Raw genomic sequence first — 14,609 nt, forward strand, 5'->3', positions numbered from 1 at the left:
CCCTGGGCACAACTCTGACTGCCCCGTGCCGTGCCCTGAGAGGAGCAGGGGCCTGCCATGTTGTCTGCTGGTCCAGTGCTCATGGCCTCTGGCTCTCCTGCAGGTGCTGGAGTGCCCCAGACTGGGGTGCAGCCAGGAGTAGGCGCTGGAGGGAAACCTGCCAAGGTACCAGGTAGGTGACGGAGAAAGCGTTAGTGCGGGGCTGGGAAGGGTGAGACCAATCAGCTGGACAGACAGTCACTGTTCTTCCTTTCTTGGCTGGCAGGTATTGGCATTCCAGGGGTGTACCCGGGTGGCGTGCTCCCAGGAACAGGTGAGCGGTAGCCGGGCCCTAGTACTGGGCTCCGCTGATGAAGTCTGTGGCCAAGGGACCCACCAGTAGCAGTGTCCCCAGTCTGTCAGGACACTGCCCAGCCAGCCTGACTGCCACCAGCTCGCTCTGGGAAGGACGTTGGGGGCGTGGGGTGGAGAGGGGCCGTTTGGAACTGGGGTGTGGGGTGGAGAGGGGCCGTTTGGGTTTCGGGTGTGGGGTGGAGAGGGGCCATTTGGGTTGGGGGTGTGGGGTGGAGAGGGGCCGTTTGGGTTTGAGGCGTGGGGTGGAGAGGGGCCGTTTGGAACTGGGGTGTGGGGTGGAGAGGGGCCGTTTGGGTTTCGGGTGTGGGGTGGAGAGGGGCCATTTGGGTTTGGGGCATGGGGTGGAGAGGGGCCGTTTGGGTTTCGGGTGTGGGGTGGAGAGGGGCCATTTGGGTTTTGGGCGTGGGGTGGAGAGGGGCTGTTTGGGTTTGGGGTGTGGGGTGGAGAGGGGCGTTTGGGTTTGAGGCGTGGGGTGGAGAGGGGCCGTTTGGGTTTGAGGCGTGGGGTGGAGAGGGGCCGTTTGGGCTTGGGGCGTGGGGTGGAGAGGGCCGTTTGGGTTTGGGGCGTGGGGTGGAGAGGGGCGTTTGGGTTTGGGGCGTGGGGTGGAGAGGGGCCGTTTGGGTTTCAGGTGTGGGGTGGAGAGGGGCTGTTTAAGTTTCGGGTGTGGGGTGGAGAGGGGCTGTTTGGGTTTGGGGCGTGGGGTGGAGAGGGGCCGTTTTGGTTTGGGGCGTGGGGTGGAGAGGGGCGTTTGGGTTTGAGGCATGGGGTGGAGAGGGGCCGTTTGGGTTTGAGGCGTGGGGTGGAGAGGGGCCGTTTGGGTTTGAGGCGTGGGGTGGAGAGGGCCTTTTGGGTTTGGGGCGTGGGGTGGAGAGGGGCGTTTGGGTTTGGGGCGTGGGGTGGAGAGGGGCCGTTTGGGTTTGAGGCGTGGGGTGGAGAGGGGCGTTTGGGTTTGGGGCGTGGGGTGGAGAGGGGCGTTTGGGTTTGGGGCGTGGGGTGGAGAGGGGCCGTTTGGGTTTGAGGCGTGGGGTGGAGAGGGGCGTTTGGGTTTGGGGCGTGGGGTGGAGAGGGGCCGTTTGGGTTTGGGGCGTGGGGTGGAGAGGGGCGTTTGGGTTTGGGGCGTGGGGTGGAGAGGGGCCGTTTGGGTTTGGGGCATGGGGTGGAGAGGGGCCGTTTGGGTTTGGGGCGTGGGGTGGAGAGGGGCGTTTGGGTTTGGGGCGTGGGGTGGAGAGGGGCGTTTGGGTTTGAGGCGTGGGGTGGAGAGGGGCGTTTGGGTTTGGGGCGTGGGGTGGAGAGGGGCTGTTTGGGTTTGGGGCGTGGGGTGGAGAGGGGCGTTTGGGTTTGGGGCGTGGGGTGGAGAGGGGCGTTTGGGTTTGAGGCGTGGGGTGGAGAGGGGCGTTTGGGTTTGGGGCGTGGGGTGGAGAGGGGCTGTTTGGGTTTGGGGCGTGGGGTGGAGAGGGGCGTTTGGGTTTGAGGCGTGGGGTGGAGAGGGGCGTTTGGGTTTGGGGCGTGGGGTGGAGAGGGGCTGTTTGGGTTTGGGGCGTGGGGTGGAGAGGGGCGTTTGGGTTTGGGGCGTGGGGTGGAGAGGGGCGTTTGGGTTTGAGGCGTGGGGTGGAGAGGGGCGTTTGGGTTTGGGGCGTGGGGTGGAGAGGGGCTGTTTGGGTTTGGGGCGTGGGGTGGAGAGGGGCTATTTGAATTGGTGCCGCTGTTCTGTGCGGAGACGGCGCAGGCTCCTGTAGGCGGCTGCTATGGAAACCAAGCAGTGGTGGGGTAGAGGCAAATCACTGGTGCAGGGCTGCCCGGGGGAGGCAAGTGGGGCAATTTGCCCCCGGGACCCCCACGAGAATATTCTATAGTATTGCAACTTTTTTTTATGGAAGATAGGGTTACCATTCGTCCGGATTCCCCCGGACATGTCCGGATTTTTGAACTAAAAATAGCGTCCGGGGGGAATTTGTTAATGTCCGGACTCCTCCCCCCACCCCCCATGCAGAGCGCGCGCGGCTAACGGGGCAGCCGGATGGTGCCACTTACATGGGGCTCCGACAGCGAGAGGGAATCCCTCCTCCCCCTGCAGCAGAGATCACTCCCTCCCTCCCTCCCTGCATCGCAGATCCGCTCCGGCAGTCTGGAGCTCCTCCGCCACTGCTGCCCAGCGGCTCCGGCCGTTCCTGAGCAAGTTCACAGAGACGTTAGGTGAAGGCCAACGACAAGGGGGCCAGGGGGTGGGAGAAGGGGCAGGGAGGTTCTGGACGGGGCAGTCAAGAGACGGGGGGGTCAGGAGTTCGGGGGGGGCTTTCTGGGGGTGTGGATAAGGTTTTGGGCAGTCAGGGTACAGGTAGGGGGTAGGGTCCTGGGGGGCATTTGGGGGGGTCTTAGGAGGGGGCAGTTAGGGGATAAGTAACAGGAGGCTTAGGTAGGGGGTAAAGTCCTGGGGGGCAGTTAGGGGCAGGGGTCCCAGGAGGGGGCAGTCAGGGGACAAGGAGCGGAGGGGAGGGTTGGGGGTTCTGAGGGGGGGTGGGAAGTGGGTGGGGCAGGGGCGGGGCTAGGGCGGGGCTCCTCCCGTCCTCTTTTTTGCTTGCTGAAATATGGTAACCCTAATGGAAGAGGCCCTAGCCCTGCACTGGTGTGGGGCTACCGCTGGCAGCAAAGCCCAAAACATGTCAGGGTGGGGGGTAGTATGGAAAACACGGCAATGCCCTTGTCTAGTTCAGGGGCTCATATCCCCAGGGATACCCGGTGCAGTTCCCCCCGTCCCCGAGCTGGGGGCTTGGGGGTGAGGTGGGAATGATCAGGGCCCTGGAAACCTCCACCTTTGCCTGGGGCTGTGAACCCCAGAGCGCTCAGTGGGCGCTGTGAAGGGGGTGCAGGAGAGACACGGGGTGAGAGACGGCAGCTGGCATTGCCACAGACCTGGCAAAGAGGGGTGTGGAATTCCTGGGGACAGGGGATCACAGTAACCACAGAGCCCCAGCTCTAATGGGGAGGGCGTGTGTGTGAGAAAATGCAGCACCCCCATGCCCTGCACAAGCCTGCAGGTGTGGGAGCAGGGGCCTGCTGGGCCATTTCCACTGTGGGGTGTGCTCTGGGCTCCTCTTCCACATTCACAGGAGAGGAGCCCCTGGGCCTGCTCACCTGCCGGGAGACCCGTGTGCCAATGCTGCCCATGAGAGAGACATCGGCTGCAGAGCTGGCCCCCACCAGCCCTCAGAAGGCTGCAAGCTGCCCCCACAACCACTGAGCTACCTCAGGGCATGGCTGCTTGGGCTGTACAGTGCCTAGCACCAGGAGCCAGACTCCCTCCCCTCCCCAGGGCCATGGGAGACCCTGAACAGTCTTTGGTTACTGCCATCGGGGGTTAGGTTCGCACCCTAAAGGAGAAAAGCCCTACCTCCTATCCCCAATTCCCTGGAGCCAGCCAGTCCCCCGCCCCGCAGGGGCCAGATGGGAGCTGGTGCCCCCTAAAAGGCCCAGAGTCCCATTCCCCACCCCCTAAGCCAGCCAGTCCCCCTCCCCTGGACTGGATCAGAACAAGAGCCTTTGAAGCCAGGCCCCATCTCCCAAGCCCCTCCCTGTCCACTGGTTGTAGATGTGGCCCCAGGCACCTAGATACCCTCTCTGCTTTAGAATGGCCCAGCTTGGTGTGGCTTGTAAGAAGGCAAGTCCCAGTGGATAGGGGCATATCGTGCATCCCAGACACTGAGCGCAGCCCTGGCGTGCAGAGGGGACACATCTCTCTCCCTGCCCCAGTGCTCGTGGGATGGCAGGAATTGGTCCATCCATCCCAGGAGCACTGGGGCAGGGAGAGAGATGAAGAAATGAGAGGGTGGGGGAGGGGAAGGATGGATGGGTGTGACGCTTTCCTCAGGGTGCCTAGAATCACAAGCCTCTGTGTTACCCCTCTGCCTTAGTGAAGGAGACTGTTTGTCAGCTCCCTGCCACGCCAGTCCGCCCGCCCGCCTCCCCAGCAAACTCCTCCAGACTGCCAGCCTGAAACGAGCCTTCCAGGTGACCCAAGATCCCCCGAGACATCCAGCCCCTAGCACTGGCCGCGCACAGAAATGACCAAGGCAGCTGCCTCCACCTCCCTTCGGCCCACAGCACTGAGATGGGTTAAATCAGGCTACTAATAGGACCAGAGATTGAAGTGATACTGAGCAGAGGAAAGGGGCAGGTCTGGTTACAAACAGAACAACAATCCCTTTGAGCAAAACTTCACTCCGGCAAGCTCCAATCTTTGCCTGAGCTGCTTTCCCACTTACTTCCAGCTGCCGGCAGCTCCGGCCCCTCAGGCAGGAGAACCCACCATGCACCGAACTTTGTCCCCTAAGTGATGGGTAACCAAGTCCCCTTTCTTCCCTTTTATAATCCAGCAAACCCCAGCAATGTGTTCTTGGGAAGTGTCTCCCCAGATCAGGGGTGGGCAAACTTTTTGGGCTGAGGGCCACATCTGGGTGGGGAAATTGTATGCAGGGTCGGGGCAGGAGGTTGGGGTGTGGGAGGGAGTGCGGAGTGTGGGAGGGGGTGCGGTGTGCAGGAAGGGGCTCAGGGCAAGGGATTGGGGCAGAGGAGGGGTGCGGGAAGTATGAGGGGACTTAGGGAAGGGGGTTGGGGTGCAGGAGGGGTGCGGGGTGCAGCAGGGGGCTCAGGGCAGGGGGTTAAGGTGCACAGGGGAGCAGGGTGCAGCAGGGGGCTCAGGGCAGGGAGTTGGGCTGCAGAAGGGGTGCAAGGTGCAGGCAGGGGGCTTAGGGCAGGGAGTTGGGGGGCGGGGTGCAGAAGGGGTTCGGGCTCCAGGGTGCCAGTGGCATGCATTGGGGCCAGAGCAGGCTCCTTGCCTGCCTGCCCGGTCCCGGCCCCACACCGATCCCGAAAGCGCTGCGGCCCCTGGGGAGGGGGGGGGGGGCGGAGGGCTCCCTGTGCTCTTCCCTTGCTGCGCCTCCAGATACCTTCCCCGAAGCTCCCATTGGCCGCGGTTCCCCGTTCCCAGCCAATGGGAGCTGCGGGGGGCGGTGCCTGGAGGCAAGGGCCCAGAGGCCGCAGGGATGTTGGGCCGGCCACTGCTGAAAGCAGCACAGGGGCAATCCCACAGGCCGGACCCGGCCCACGGGCTGTAGTTTGCTCACCCCTGCCCCAGATGAAGCTTCCTTCCCTGGTGCTTGGGTTCCAGGAAGCTGGTGCCCTGCTGTCCTCTCATCCCTCTCATTAACGATCTGGAGGATGGCGTGGACTGCACCCTCAGCAAGTTTGCAGATGTCACTAAACTGGGCGGAGTGGTAGATATGCTGAAGGGCAAGGATAGCATACAGAGGGACCTAGACAAATTAGAGGACTGGGCCAATAGAAACCTGATGAGGTTCAACAAGGACAAGTGCAGAGTCCTGCACTTAGGACGGAAGAATCCCATTCACTGCTACAGACTAGGGACCGAATGGCTAGGTAGCAGTTCTGCGGAAAAGGACCTAGGGGTTACAGTGGATGAGAAGCTGGATATGAGTCGACAGTGTGCCCTTGTTCCCAAGAAGGCTAACGGCATTTTGGGATGTATAACTAGGGGCATTGCCAGCCGATCGAGGGACATGATCATTCCCCTCTATTCGACATTGGTGAGGCCTCATCTGGAGTACTGTGTCCAGTTTTGGGGCCCACACTACAAGAAAGATGTGGAAAAATTGGAAAGAGTCCAGCGGAGAGCAATAAAAATGATTAGGGGGCTGGAGCATGTGACTTATGAGGAGAGGCTGAGGGAACTGGGATTATTTAGTCTGCAGAAGAGAAGAATGAGGAGGGATTTGAAGCAGCTTTCAACTACCTGAAAGGGGGTTCCAAAGAGTATGGATCTAGACTGTTCTCAGTGGTACCAGATGACAGAACAAGGTGTAATGGTCTCAAGTTGCAGTGGGGGAGGTTTAGGTTGGATATTAGGAAAAACTTTTTCGGAGGGTGGTGAAGCACTGGAATGCGTTACCTAGAGAGGTGGTAGAATCTCCTTCCTTAGAGGTTTTTAAGGTCAGGCTTGACAAAGCCCTGGCTGGATGATTTAGTTGGGGATTGGTCCTGCTTTGAGCAGGGAGTTGGACTAGATGACCTCCTGAGGTCCCTTCCAACCCTGATATTCTATGATTCTCTTTCGATAGGCTTGTCCTGTTACTCAGATGCAAGTGTATCTCCATTGTCTCTGGCATGGCCTTGCTCAGTGACACTGGAGACACAGGCAGACAGGCAAACCAGCATTTCTTTGGCTAGGACAGACAATACCCACTCTGCTTGGATTGCTTGGTCTAAACAGAGTATAGTACCGTATTTCCAGCACAGCTCCATAACCTTACGCACTAAACATACGGGCATCGTGCAACATCAATGACCAGTGTCACCGGTCCATATGACACCTTGCAAGATACTTTTTGGATAAATATTATGACAACAGTGTGTTCTGTGTAGTAAGTTTGCCTGCCCCGGTAACAACTGTAGCTACAGACAGTGACCCCTTTGGGCACTGAGGGTCATGTGGCTCAGGAGGAGACAGAAGGATGGGAATGGGGAGGGGGAGCAAGACTGCAGGAGACAGGAAGTGACAGGATCTGAGCCAGGGAACAGAACAGCCCAACAGCAGCCGCTCAGTGGGAGTTGGGATAGAGCAGGGATCGGGACACAGACAGGTGCCTGGCTCTCAGTCCCAAAGTCTGCGTTGGGACAGGGGTGGGTGCATCCTGGGGTCGGCCCCACAATACGATGCAGGGGGGCTGGTGGTGCTGTCATTGGAGGTGTCCCTGCCCTGCATTCAGTTAGCTCCCTCTGCACTGTGTTGTAGGGGTCCGTTACCCTGGCATAGGCGTCCTGCCTGGTGTGCCCACTGGGACTGGAGTCAAGGCAAAAGCCCCAGGTATGTTGTCCTTCCCCAGGGAGTTTCAGGTACCAGTGGGGTGGGGGCTGCCATGGCTCCTGTGTGGGCTGGGGTGGGCGGCCAGGGCTGGGCAGAGATTATAGGCGGCTGCATCCTTCATCATGCCAAGAGTGCACGGGGTAGGAGAGGGCACATTTTCCTGGGGTTGTCACAGGGTGTAGGGGGGGACTTGGGTGAGGTGGAGGCCTACATTGATTGTCTCAGGCCCATATAGACCTGCTCAGGCCTGTATGGACCCGTATGGACCCATATGGACCAGTTAAGACCCACATGGACCAGCTCAGGCCTGTATGGACTAGCTCAGTCCCATATTGGCTGGCTGTGAGGCTCATGTACCGGTTTCTCTCTTTAACAGGAGGAGCAGGAGCCCTTGCAGGAATTCCCGGTGAGTTGCCTGGTTTCCCAGCCTGCTGCATGCTTTCATTTGCGTGATCCATATACCCAAGTGATGTCTGTACAGCCTCAGGGCCTGCCCATGCTGCAGTCAGGGTCTCAGAGCCCCCAGCTCTGCCCACATGTTGCTTCCTGCTCTGCTCTGTTCTTGCTCTGGGATTCTGGACAGCCCACAGACACTCCCCTGGTCCCCTTCGGCTGGTGGCGGGCTCATGGAGCAGGTGCAGGCAGGAGCACTGGGCATTCGCCTGAGAATTTCTGCTGTTGTCTTTCAGGATTTGGAGGCTTCGGGGGCCAGCAGCCCGGCGTCCCTCTGGGATATCCCATCAAAGCCCCCAAGCTCCCAGGTAAGTAGCCGGGCTGGGCAGGAGGGGGCAAACCTTCCCTAGCTTTGCCTTTGGGGAGAGCTGGAGTTACTGCTGCTCTGCTGGGGGATTTCCGCTAGCTGAGCCCCGCCTTTCCCACTGCACTTAGACCTGACTCTGAGCCCCAGCCCTTCCTGCCATCCCCAGGACAGCCACCTGGCCCTGACCCTGAGCGCTGGCATGTGGGAGCAGGAAAGACCTGTGCCCAGGGCAAGCCCAGGAAGCACTGGACTCTCTATCAGAGCAGGGAGGGGGCAGGGAAGGGGGAGGCACAGAGAGGCTGGCAAGCAATACATGTTAACAGCTCTTCCTTTCCTTTGGATCCTATAGGCTTCTTCTTTATTATTTGTATTACTGCAGCGCTTAGCCCAGGACCACACTGCGCTCGGTGCTGTACAAACATGTTCATATTTGGTGCAACTCTTACTCCAGGGCTGCTGCTAGCTGATCCGCGGGTGACAGTTCCAACATGAGGCCCTGAATCCATAGTAGCACCTAGAAAATGGCCTGCCTGGAAGTCCGTGAGAGCTGCTGTGCTCAGGCATCACCTGGCCAGGGACCTAACTTTAGCCTCCCATGTGTGAGGACACCAGTCCGTGCCCCGCTCTGTCTCCCTGTGGGGAGCAGGGCTGGCTCCTTGCATCTGCTGGGGTGGAGGGGAACAGTAGGGTAGGCGAGGGTAATATGGAGGCGAGACCCGTCTTGTTTTACCCCTACTCCACAGGAGATGAGCAGGAGAATGCGAGCGCAGGGCTGGGGACACGTCAGATGTGTGCCTTGGCTGGGCTGTCCAGAGACACGCAGGCGAGGGCTGGGAGCTGCTGCAGGTAGGGTGGGTCCCAGCGCCAGCAGCCTGAACCCATAGGCCCTGGGAGCGCTGCAGTGTCTCTACTGGCAGGCTGAGGAAACTTGCCGTTGCCAAGGTTTATTGTGCAACATGCTGATCCAGGACTCTGCAGCAGACGCCGCCGGGACGGGAGGAAGGGGGTCAAAGCCAGGCCAGGGAAGCTGCTCCCACAGGGCTGTTAGCAAGGGGTAGTTTTTAAGCCCTATCTCTGAGGATAACTGGTTTCCATGGTTACAAACTGCTTCTTTGGTAGCAGCCTCCCTGGAGAGAGGTGACCCTGGCCTCGAGAGCCCCTGGTGCTGGGCAGGGTCCCAGACAGACAGGGCAGTGCAATGTGAAACTCCTCGCCAGACCAGCCAGATTCCCCCACTGGGGCCCATCGCAGTGAGAGGCAGAAATACTTGAACCAGGCCGACTTCCTCCCGCAGAGGCAGAGTTACACTCATTAGGGCCCTTCTCTTCCTGAGCAGTATTCCTGGGAAGCCAAAGAGCCACTCAGTGAGATCTCTCCCAGAGCTGTCTGGCATCTCCCCCACAGCACGGCTCCGCCGCCTAGCCGCTGCCCCAGACTGTCTTTGATGGGGTGCCTGGTGCTAACGAGCAAGCCATCAATGTACGGCTGAGGCAGCACCTGGCTTCTTCTGCAGCACAGCCCCACCAGTGGCCCAGAGCCCAGACGCGGCCCCGCCGCCAGCTGACCCACTTACTGGGGAGCCGCCATTAATAAACCGCAGGAGATAGCCCCACCGGGGAGCCATGCTCTCAGCATCTCCCTGCTCCAGGAGGCACTCCCCCACCCCTCCCCTCATGCTGCAGGGCTCTCCACCAAGCGCTGTCAGTGCTAACGATCCGGGTCCCTCTGCTTCTCTGCTCAGCCCTCCACAGAAATACCCTCCCGGAGCCCCAGGCCCTTTAAATTGCCACCAGAGCCCCACTGCTGGAGCCCTGGGGTAGGGCTGCGGGGCTCTGGGGGCTATTTAAAAGGTCCGGGGCTCCCGCTGCCTCTACCGCCCCGGCCCTTTAAATAGCCACTGGAGCCCCGCTGCTTCCCCAGGGCTCCCGCGGCTATTTAAAGGGCCGGGGCGGTAGAAGCAGGGGAGCCCCGGGCCCTTTAAATAGCCCCCCAGAGCCCTGGGATAGCGGGGGGCTCGGGGGTTATTTAAAGGGCCAGGGCTCCAGCTGCCTCTGCTGCACCCCGTCCCCGCACCAGCCCCGCACCCCCTGCCCTGCCCGCAGCCAGCCCCGTCTCCAGCCAGCCCTGCACCCCCTGTCCGCAGCCAGCCCCTGCTGCACCCCTGCCCTACCTCCAGCCCCGCCCCCCTGTTCTGCCCGCACCAGCCCCGCACCCCCTGCCCTGCCTGCAGCCACACATGTGCACACACCCCCAGGGAGTGGCGGGGACCCACACATGTGAAATAGAGCTCCTTAATAACCGATCAACAGCATATATGATGCAATGTACATAATATATATTTTTATTATTTATATAGTTATGGAAAGTAAATAATACATGGAAGAAATGAAAGGCTTTTTTTTACATTTTTTGTTTTTTTTGTTAGTCATACCTGCCGGGGCCCCGCTGAAAATGTTCGAATTGGGCCCCCCCCTTCCTAAAGCCGGCCCTGGCTGCAGCAGCCCTTGTCGGAGTGCTGGGGTCGCTCCCCACACCCAGGCACCTGAGCCCGGGCAGGGAGAAGGGCTTTTTCTCCCAGGCACTCTAGTTTGGTTAGTGCTACCCCTGCACTGTAAATTCCTGCCATTTTAGCATGAGTCTCACCCCCCTGAGCATTGTTTAAAGTCCCCCATGATCTCACAGGTTCTGAGCTCAGCTTCGCCAGCTTTCCCTTGCCTGTGAACCCTCCACATGGCTTATTTTTAAGCCAGTCTCCTGGTTTTATGGGGTTTGGGCCTGACTTGTTGTTTCTGAATGCTTGCAGTTGGCCAGACTGAATCAGGAAACTTTTCTGGGTGCCTAAATATGGGTCGAGGGGCAAAAGCCCCCAGGCTTGATACAGTAAGGCATTTTTCACAAAATGTGCCTCTGTTTGGGGGGTAGGAGTGAGGCTGGGTGGGGCTAGCTGCCCCTCCGAGCACGTTTAACACCAGCTGATATTTTCTAAGATGTCAGCTTCCTTGTGGCGGGAGGCATCATCCTGGGTCCTGGTGGTTAGTCATAGACTTCATAGCTTGACTATTGGGATCATCTAGTTGGACCTCCGTCTAACCTAGGCCAGAATATAGACTGTCCCAGCTATAAAGGGCCACTGTCCTGAGAACAAGGATTCTGGGTCTCCACCTGCGAGCTCCAGGCCTGCAAATGAAGGTTTGACTCTAGCTATTACTCTTGTGAAACTCCCTGGTACTAGGGTTACCATACGTCCGGAGTTTCCCGGACATGTCCGGCTTTTTGGGCTCCAAATCCCCGTCTGGGGGGAAATCCCAAAAAGCCGGACATGTCCGGGAAAATCGGGACATGTGGGGCCGGCGGTGCTGGGCCGGGGGCCGGGCCGGCAGTCGGCGGTGCCGAGACGGGAGCCGGGGGCCGGTGGTGCCGAGCCGGGGGCCAGGCCGGCGGTGCCGAGCCGGGGACCGGGCCGGCAGTGCGGTGCCGAGCCGGGGGCCGGGCCGGGGGCCAGGCCGGCAGTGCCGAGCTGGGGGCCGGGGGCCGGGCCGGGGACCGGCAGTGCTGGGCGGGCCGGGGGTGCTCGGCCGGGGGCCCGGGGGCCGGGCCGGCACCCCAGGGCCCGAGCCGACCCAGGCTGGAGACACCAGGCGGGCCAGACTGAGCCGCGCCTCCTCCCCCCACATCCCCCTTACCTGCTTCAGGCTTCCCGCGAATCAAATGTTCGCGGGAAGCAGGGGAGGGGGCGGAGTTGGGGCGGGGACTTTGGGGAAGGGGCGGGGTGTGGGGCGGGGCCGGGGCCCTGTGGAGTGTCCTCCTTTTGGAGGCTCAAAATATGGTAACCCTACCCGGTACAAAAACTCCAGTCAAATTGAATAGGCCTCAGTCGGCTACCGTGGCTAGGCCTCGATCACACCTTCTGTGAGTTGTTTGAATAAACAGCAATTGCTCTTGCTATGGGTTATTAGAACAGATAGCGATGACACTTTCTAGGGGGTGTTTCCATAGGCCGCAATTTTGGCGGGTTAATTGAATAGGCCCCAGTCACTCTTTCTGTCAGTATTTGAGTAGGCAGCAAGCGTCCTTTCTGTGGCTATTTGAACAGGCAGTTATTTGAACCTGTTCTATGGGTCATTTCACTAGGTAGCTGTGACCAATGGGAGTTTTCTGCTGAATGATATGCATGACAGGACTTACTCGACTAAGGATTGCAACTGCAGAAGGGTTTAAATGCTGCTCCCAGGGCAAAGCAGGATCCATGAGGTGTTTGGGTCACGTGACTGCCTGGGGTGATATAAATGTGTTGTTGTGGCTGAAACTGACCCCTATCAATAGAGGATCCAGAATGACAATGGGAACCCCAAGGACCAAACAATTGATGCGTAACAATGGGAAACTCCAGCAGGCAGAACATGTGAACTCAGTAAGTGTCCTGCAGGAGGACAATGGACCAAGAGGTGACCAGAAGCTAGGATAAGAACTGGCCTTTTGAGAAACCCAGGTAAAGCCCTGCAAATCTGCGGACTATTTTTGCAGATCACAGATCTGATGTGGATACAAATTTTGTATCCAAGCAGGACTCTGGATATAGGTTTGACCTGGGACTGACAGACAAGGGGCAGAAATTGACTGAAAAGAAACCAAGATGGTTCCTAGAGCAGGATGGTCAAGGGACCCCTGGCTTTAGCTCAGGGGGTGGGGAACCTACAGCTCATGGGCTGGGTCCAGCCCGCTGCTTAATTTTATGCGGCCCACAGCAAGTCTCCATGCCGGAGCCATAAGCCCAGAGCCTTGGCACCCCCTACGGGGCTGGAGCCACAAGCGCTGGCTCGCCCTGCTGTGGGGAGAAGATAAGGTCGGCTCCAGCTCCCGAAAGCGCCAGCATGACTCTGCGGCCTCTAGGAGCAGAGGCGATCAGGGAAACTCCGTGCGCTGTCCCTGCCCCCAGTGCCGGCTCCACAGCCCCCATTGGCTGGGAACCGTGGCCAATGGGAGCTGTGAACACAGCGCCTGTGAGCATGGGCAGCATGCACTGCACAGAGCCCCCTGGCCCCTCTTTCTGGGGGCCGGGCATGGTGGCCGTTTCTGGGAGCAACACGGAGCCAGGGAAGGCAGAGAGCCTGCCTTAGCCCCGCTGCGCTGCAGACCGGGAACCACTGGAGGTAAGCACTGGCCGGCCGGAGCCCACACCGCGAACCTCCTGCCCCAGATTGGAACTTCCTCCCACACCCTAATTCCCTCTCAGATCACCCCAACCCCCTGCCCCAGTCCTGAGCGCCCTCCCGCACCCCAACCTCCTGTCCCAGACCTGACCCCAATCCCACACTCCAAACCCCTTGGCCCCAGCCCAGAGCCCCCTCCTGCACCCCAAACCTTCATCCCCAGCCCATCCCAGAGCCCTCATCCCCTCCCACACCCCAATCCCCTGCCCCAGTCCGGAGCCCCCTCCTGCATCCTGAACCCCTTGTTTCTGGCCCCACCCCAGAGCTTAGGGGAAGCCCTGAACCTCCCCCTCCCCACCCCCACGGGGCTGTCTGTAGCCCATGGCTGATTTTTTCTGTGGGTCAATGACCCCTGATAGAAAAAAGGTTCCGCACCTCTGCTTTAGCCAGTATGGACCATGCCTTAACCTTTGCTTCTTTATTGTACCCTAAGGACTCCCCAATGGTGCATGCCAGTTGCCTAATAAACACTTCTTTGTGTTGAAAAGGCTGCCTGGTGTCACTGTCAATACCTGCTGAGGTGCACTGATCCCTGAAGAGGGCAGAAAGTCTCAGAACTGGAGTCTATCTTAGAGCTATGGTGTGAAACAGGAGTGCTAGAGCCCAGAGGCTCAGTCTCAAAGGTGTTGAGGCCACATGGTCCCCTGAAGGAGGAGTGGGACCCCTTCGAGTTCTGGCACCCTGAAGGGATTCCTCCTTGGGCTATAGCTCCGTGACAGTAGCACTCACCTCTTCTAGGATTATTAGAATAGGCAGCAAGGACTCTGCCTTGACTAGGTATCAATTGCCTTTCCCATAGGCTTATTTGAATAGGATATGATCCCCATTTTTATGGTTCTTTGTCTAGGCCTCAGTCCCCCTTTCTATGGTTATTTGTCTAGGCCTCAGTCCCCCATTCTATGGTTATTTGTCTAGGCCTCAATCCCCCTTTCTATGGTTATTTGACGAGGCCTCAGGTGCTCTTTCTGTTGGTTATTTGACTAGGATGCCTCACCCGTTCTGTGGTTAGTAGAACAGCACTTATTGCCCTTTCTATGGGTTATTTTAATATAATGCAATCACCCTTTTTAACAGTTATTTCAGTTGATGTTGGTTGACATTTCTGTCACTTATTAGACTAGGTGTCAAACTCCCTTTCTATGGTTATTTGAAGAGGAAGCAATCTCCCTTCTTTCGGTTATTTGAATCAGAAACCATTGTCTTTTCTATTGTTTATTTGACTACGCACTGATTGCCCTTTCTGTCCACTACTTGAGTAGGCAGCGATCAGCCTACGACTAGGTAGCAATGGCCTTTTGAAGAGCAGCAATCGCTCTTTGTATTGGTTATTTCAATAGGTCGCCCTCGTCATCACCCTTTTTATGGGTTATTTCCATAGGCAGCGATAAGGATGGGACGGGGATTGCCC

At 58.9% G+C, this 14,609-nt stretch overlaps 1 protein-coding gene across 6 annotated transcripts in view; it reads left to right on the plus strand.

Annotated features, from left to right (window-relative positions):
• ELN (elastin) overlaps positions 1 to 14,609 on the plus strand; it is a 90,761-nt gene that overhangs the window by 25,388 nt on the left and 50,764 nt on the right. For 4 of the 6 annotated variants that reach the window (XM_065573318.1, XM_065573320.1, XM_065573319.1 and 1 more), the window contains 5 exons: positions 104 to 172; positions 266 to 313; positions 7,160 to 7,231; positions 7,608 to 7,637; positions 7,921 to 7,992. In XM_065573318.1, the coding sequence (XP_065429390.1) occupies positions 104 to 172; positions 266 to 313; positions 7,160 to 7,231; positions 7,608 to 7,637; positions 7,921 to 7,992 (291 nt within the window). The remainder of the gene's footprint in view (positions 1 to 103; positions 173 to 265; positions 314 to 7,159; positions 7,232 to 7,607; positions 7,638 to 7,920; positions 7,993 to 14,609) is intronic. The other 2 variants (XM_065573321.1, XM_065573323.1) reach the window with 1 other exon arrangement.

Source organism: Chrysemys picta, chromosome 19 (genome assembly GCF_011386835.1).
Source record: "Chrysemys picta bellii isolate R12L10 chromosome 19, ASM1138683v2, whole genome shotgun sequence".
Lineage (NCBI taxonomy): Eukaryota > Metazoa > Chordata > Testudines > Emydidae > Chrysemys > Chrysemys picta.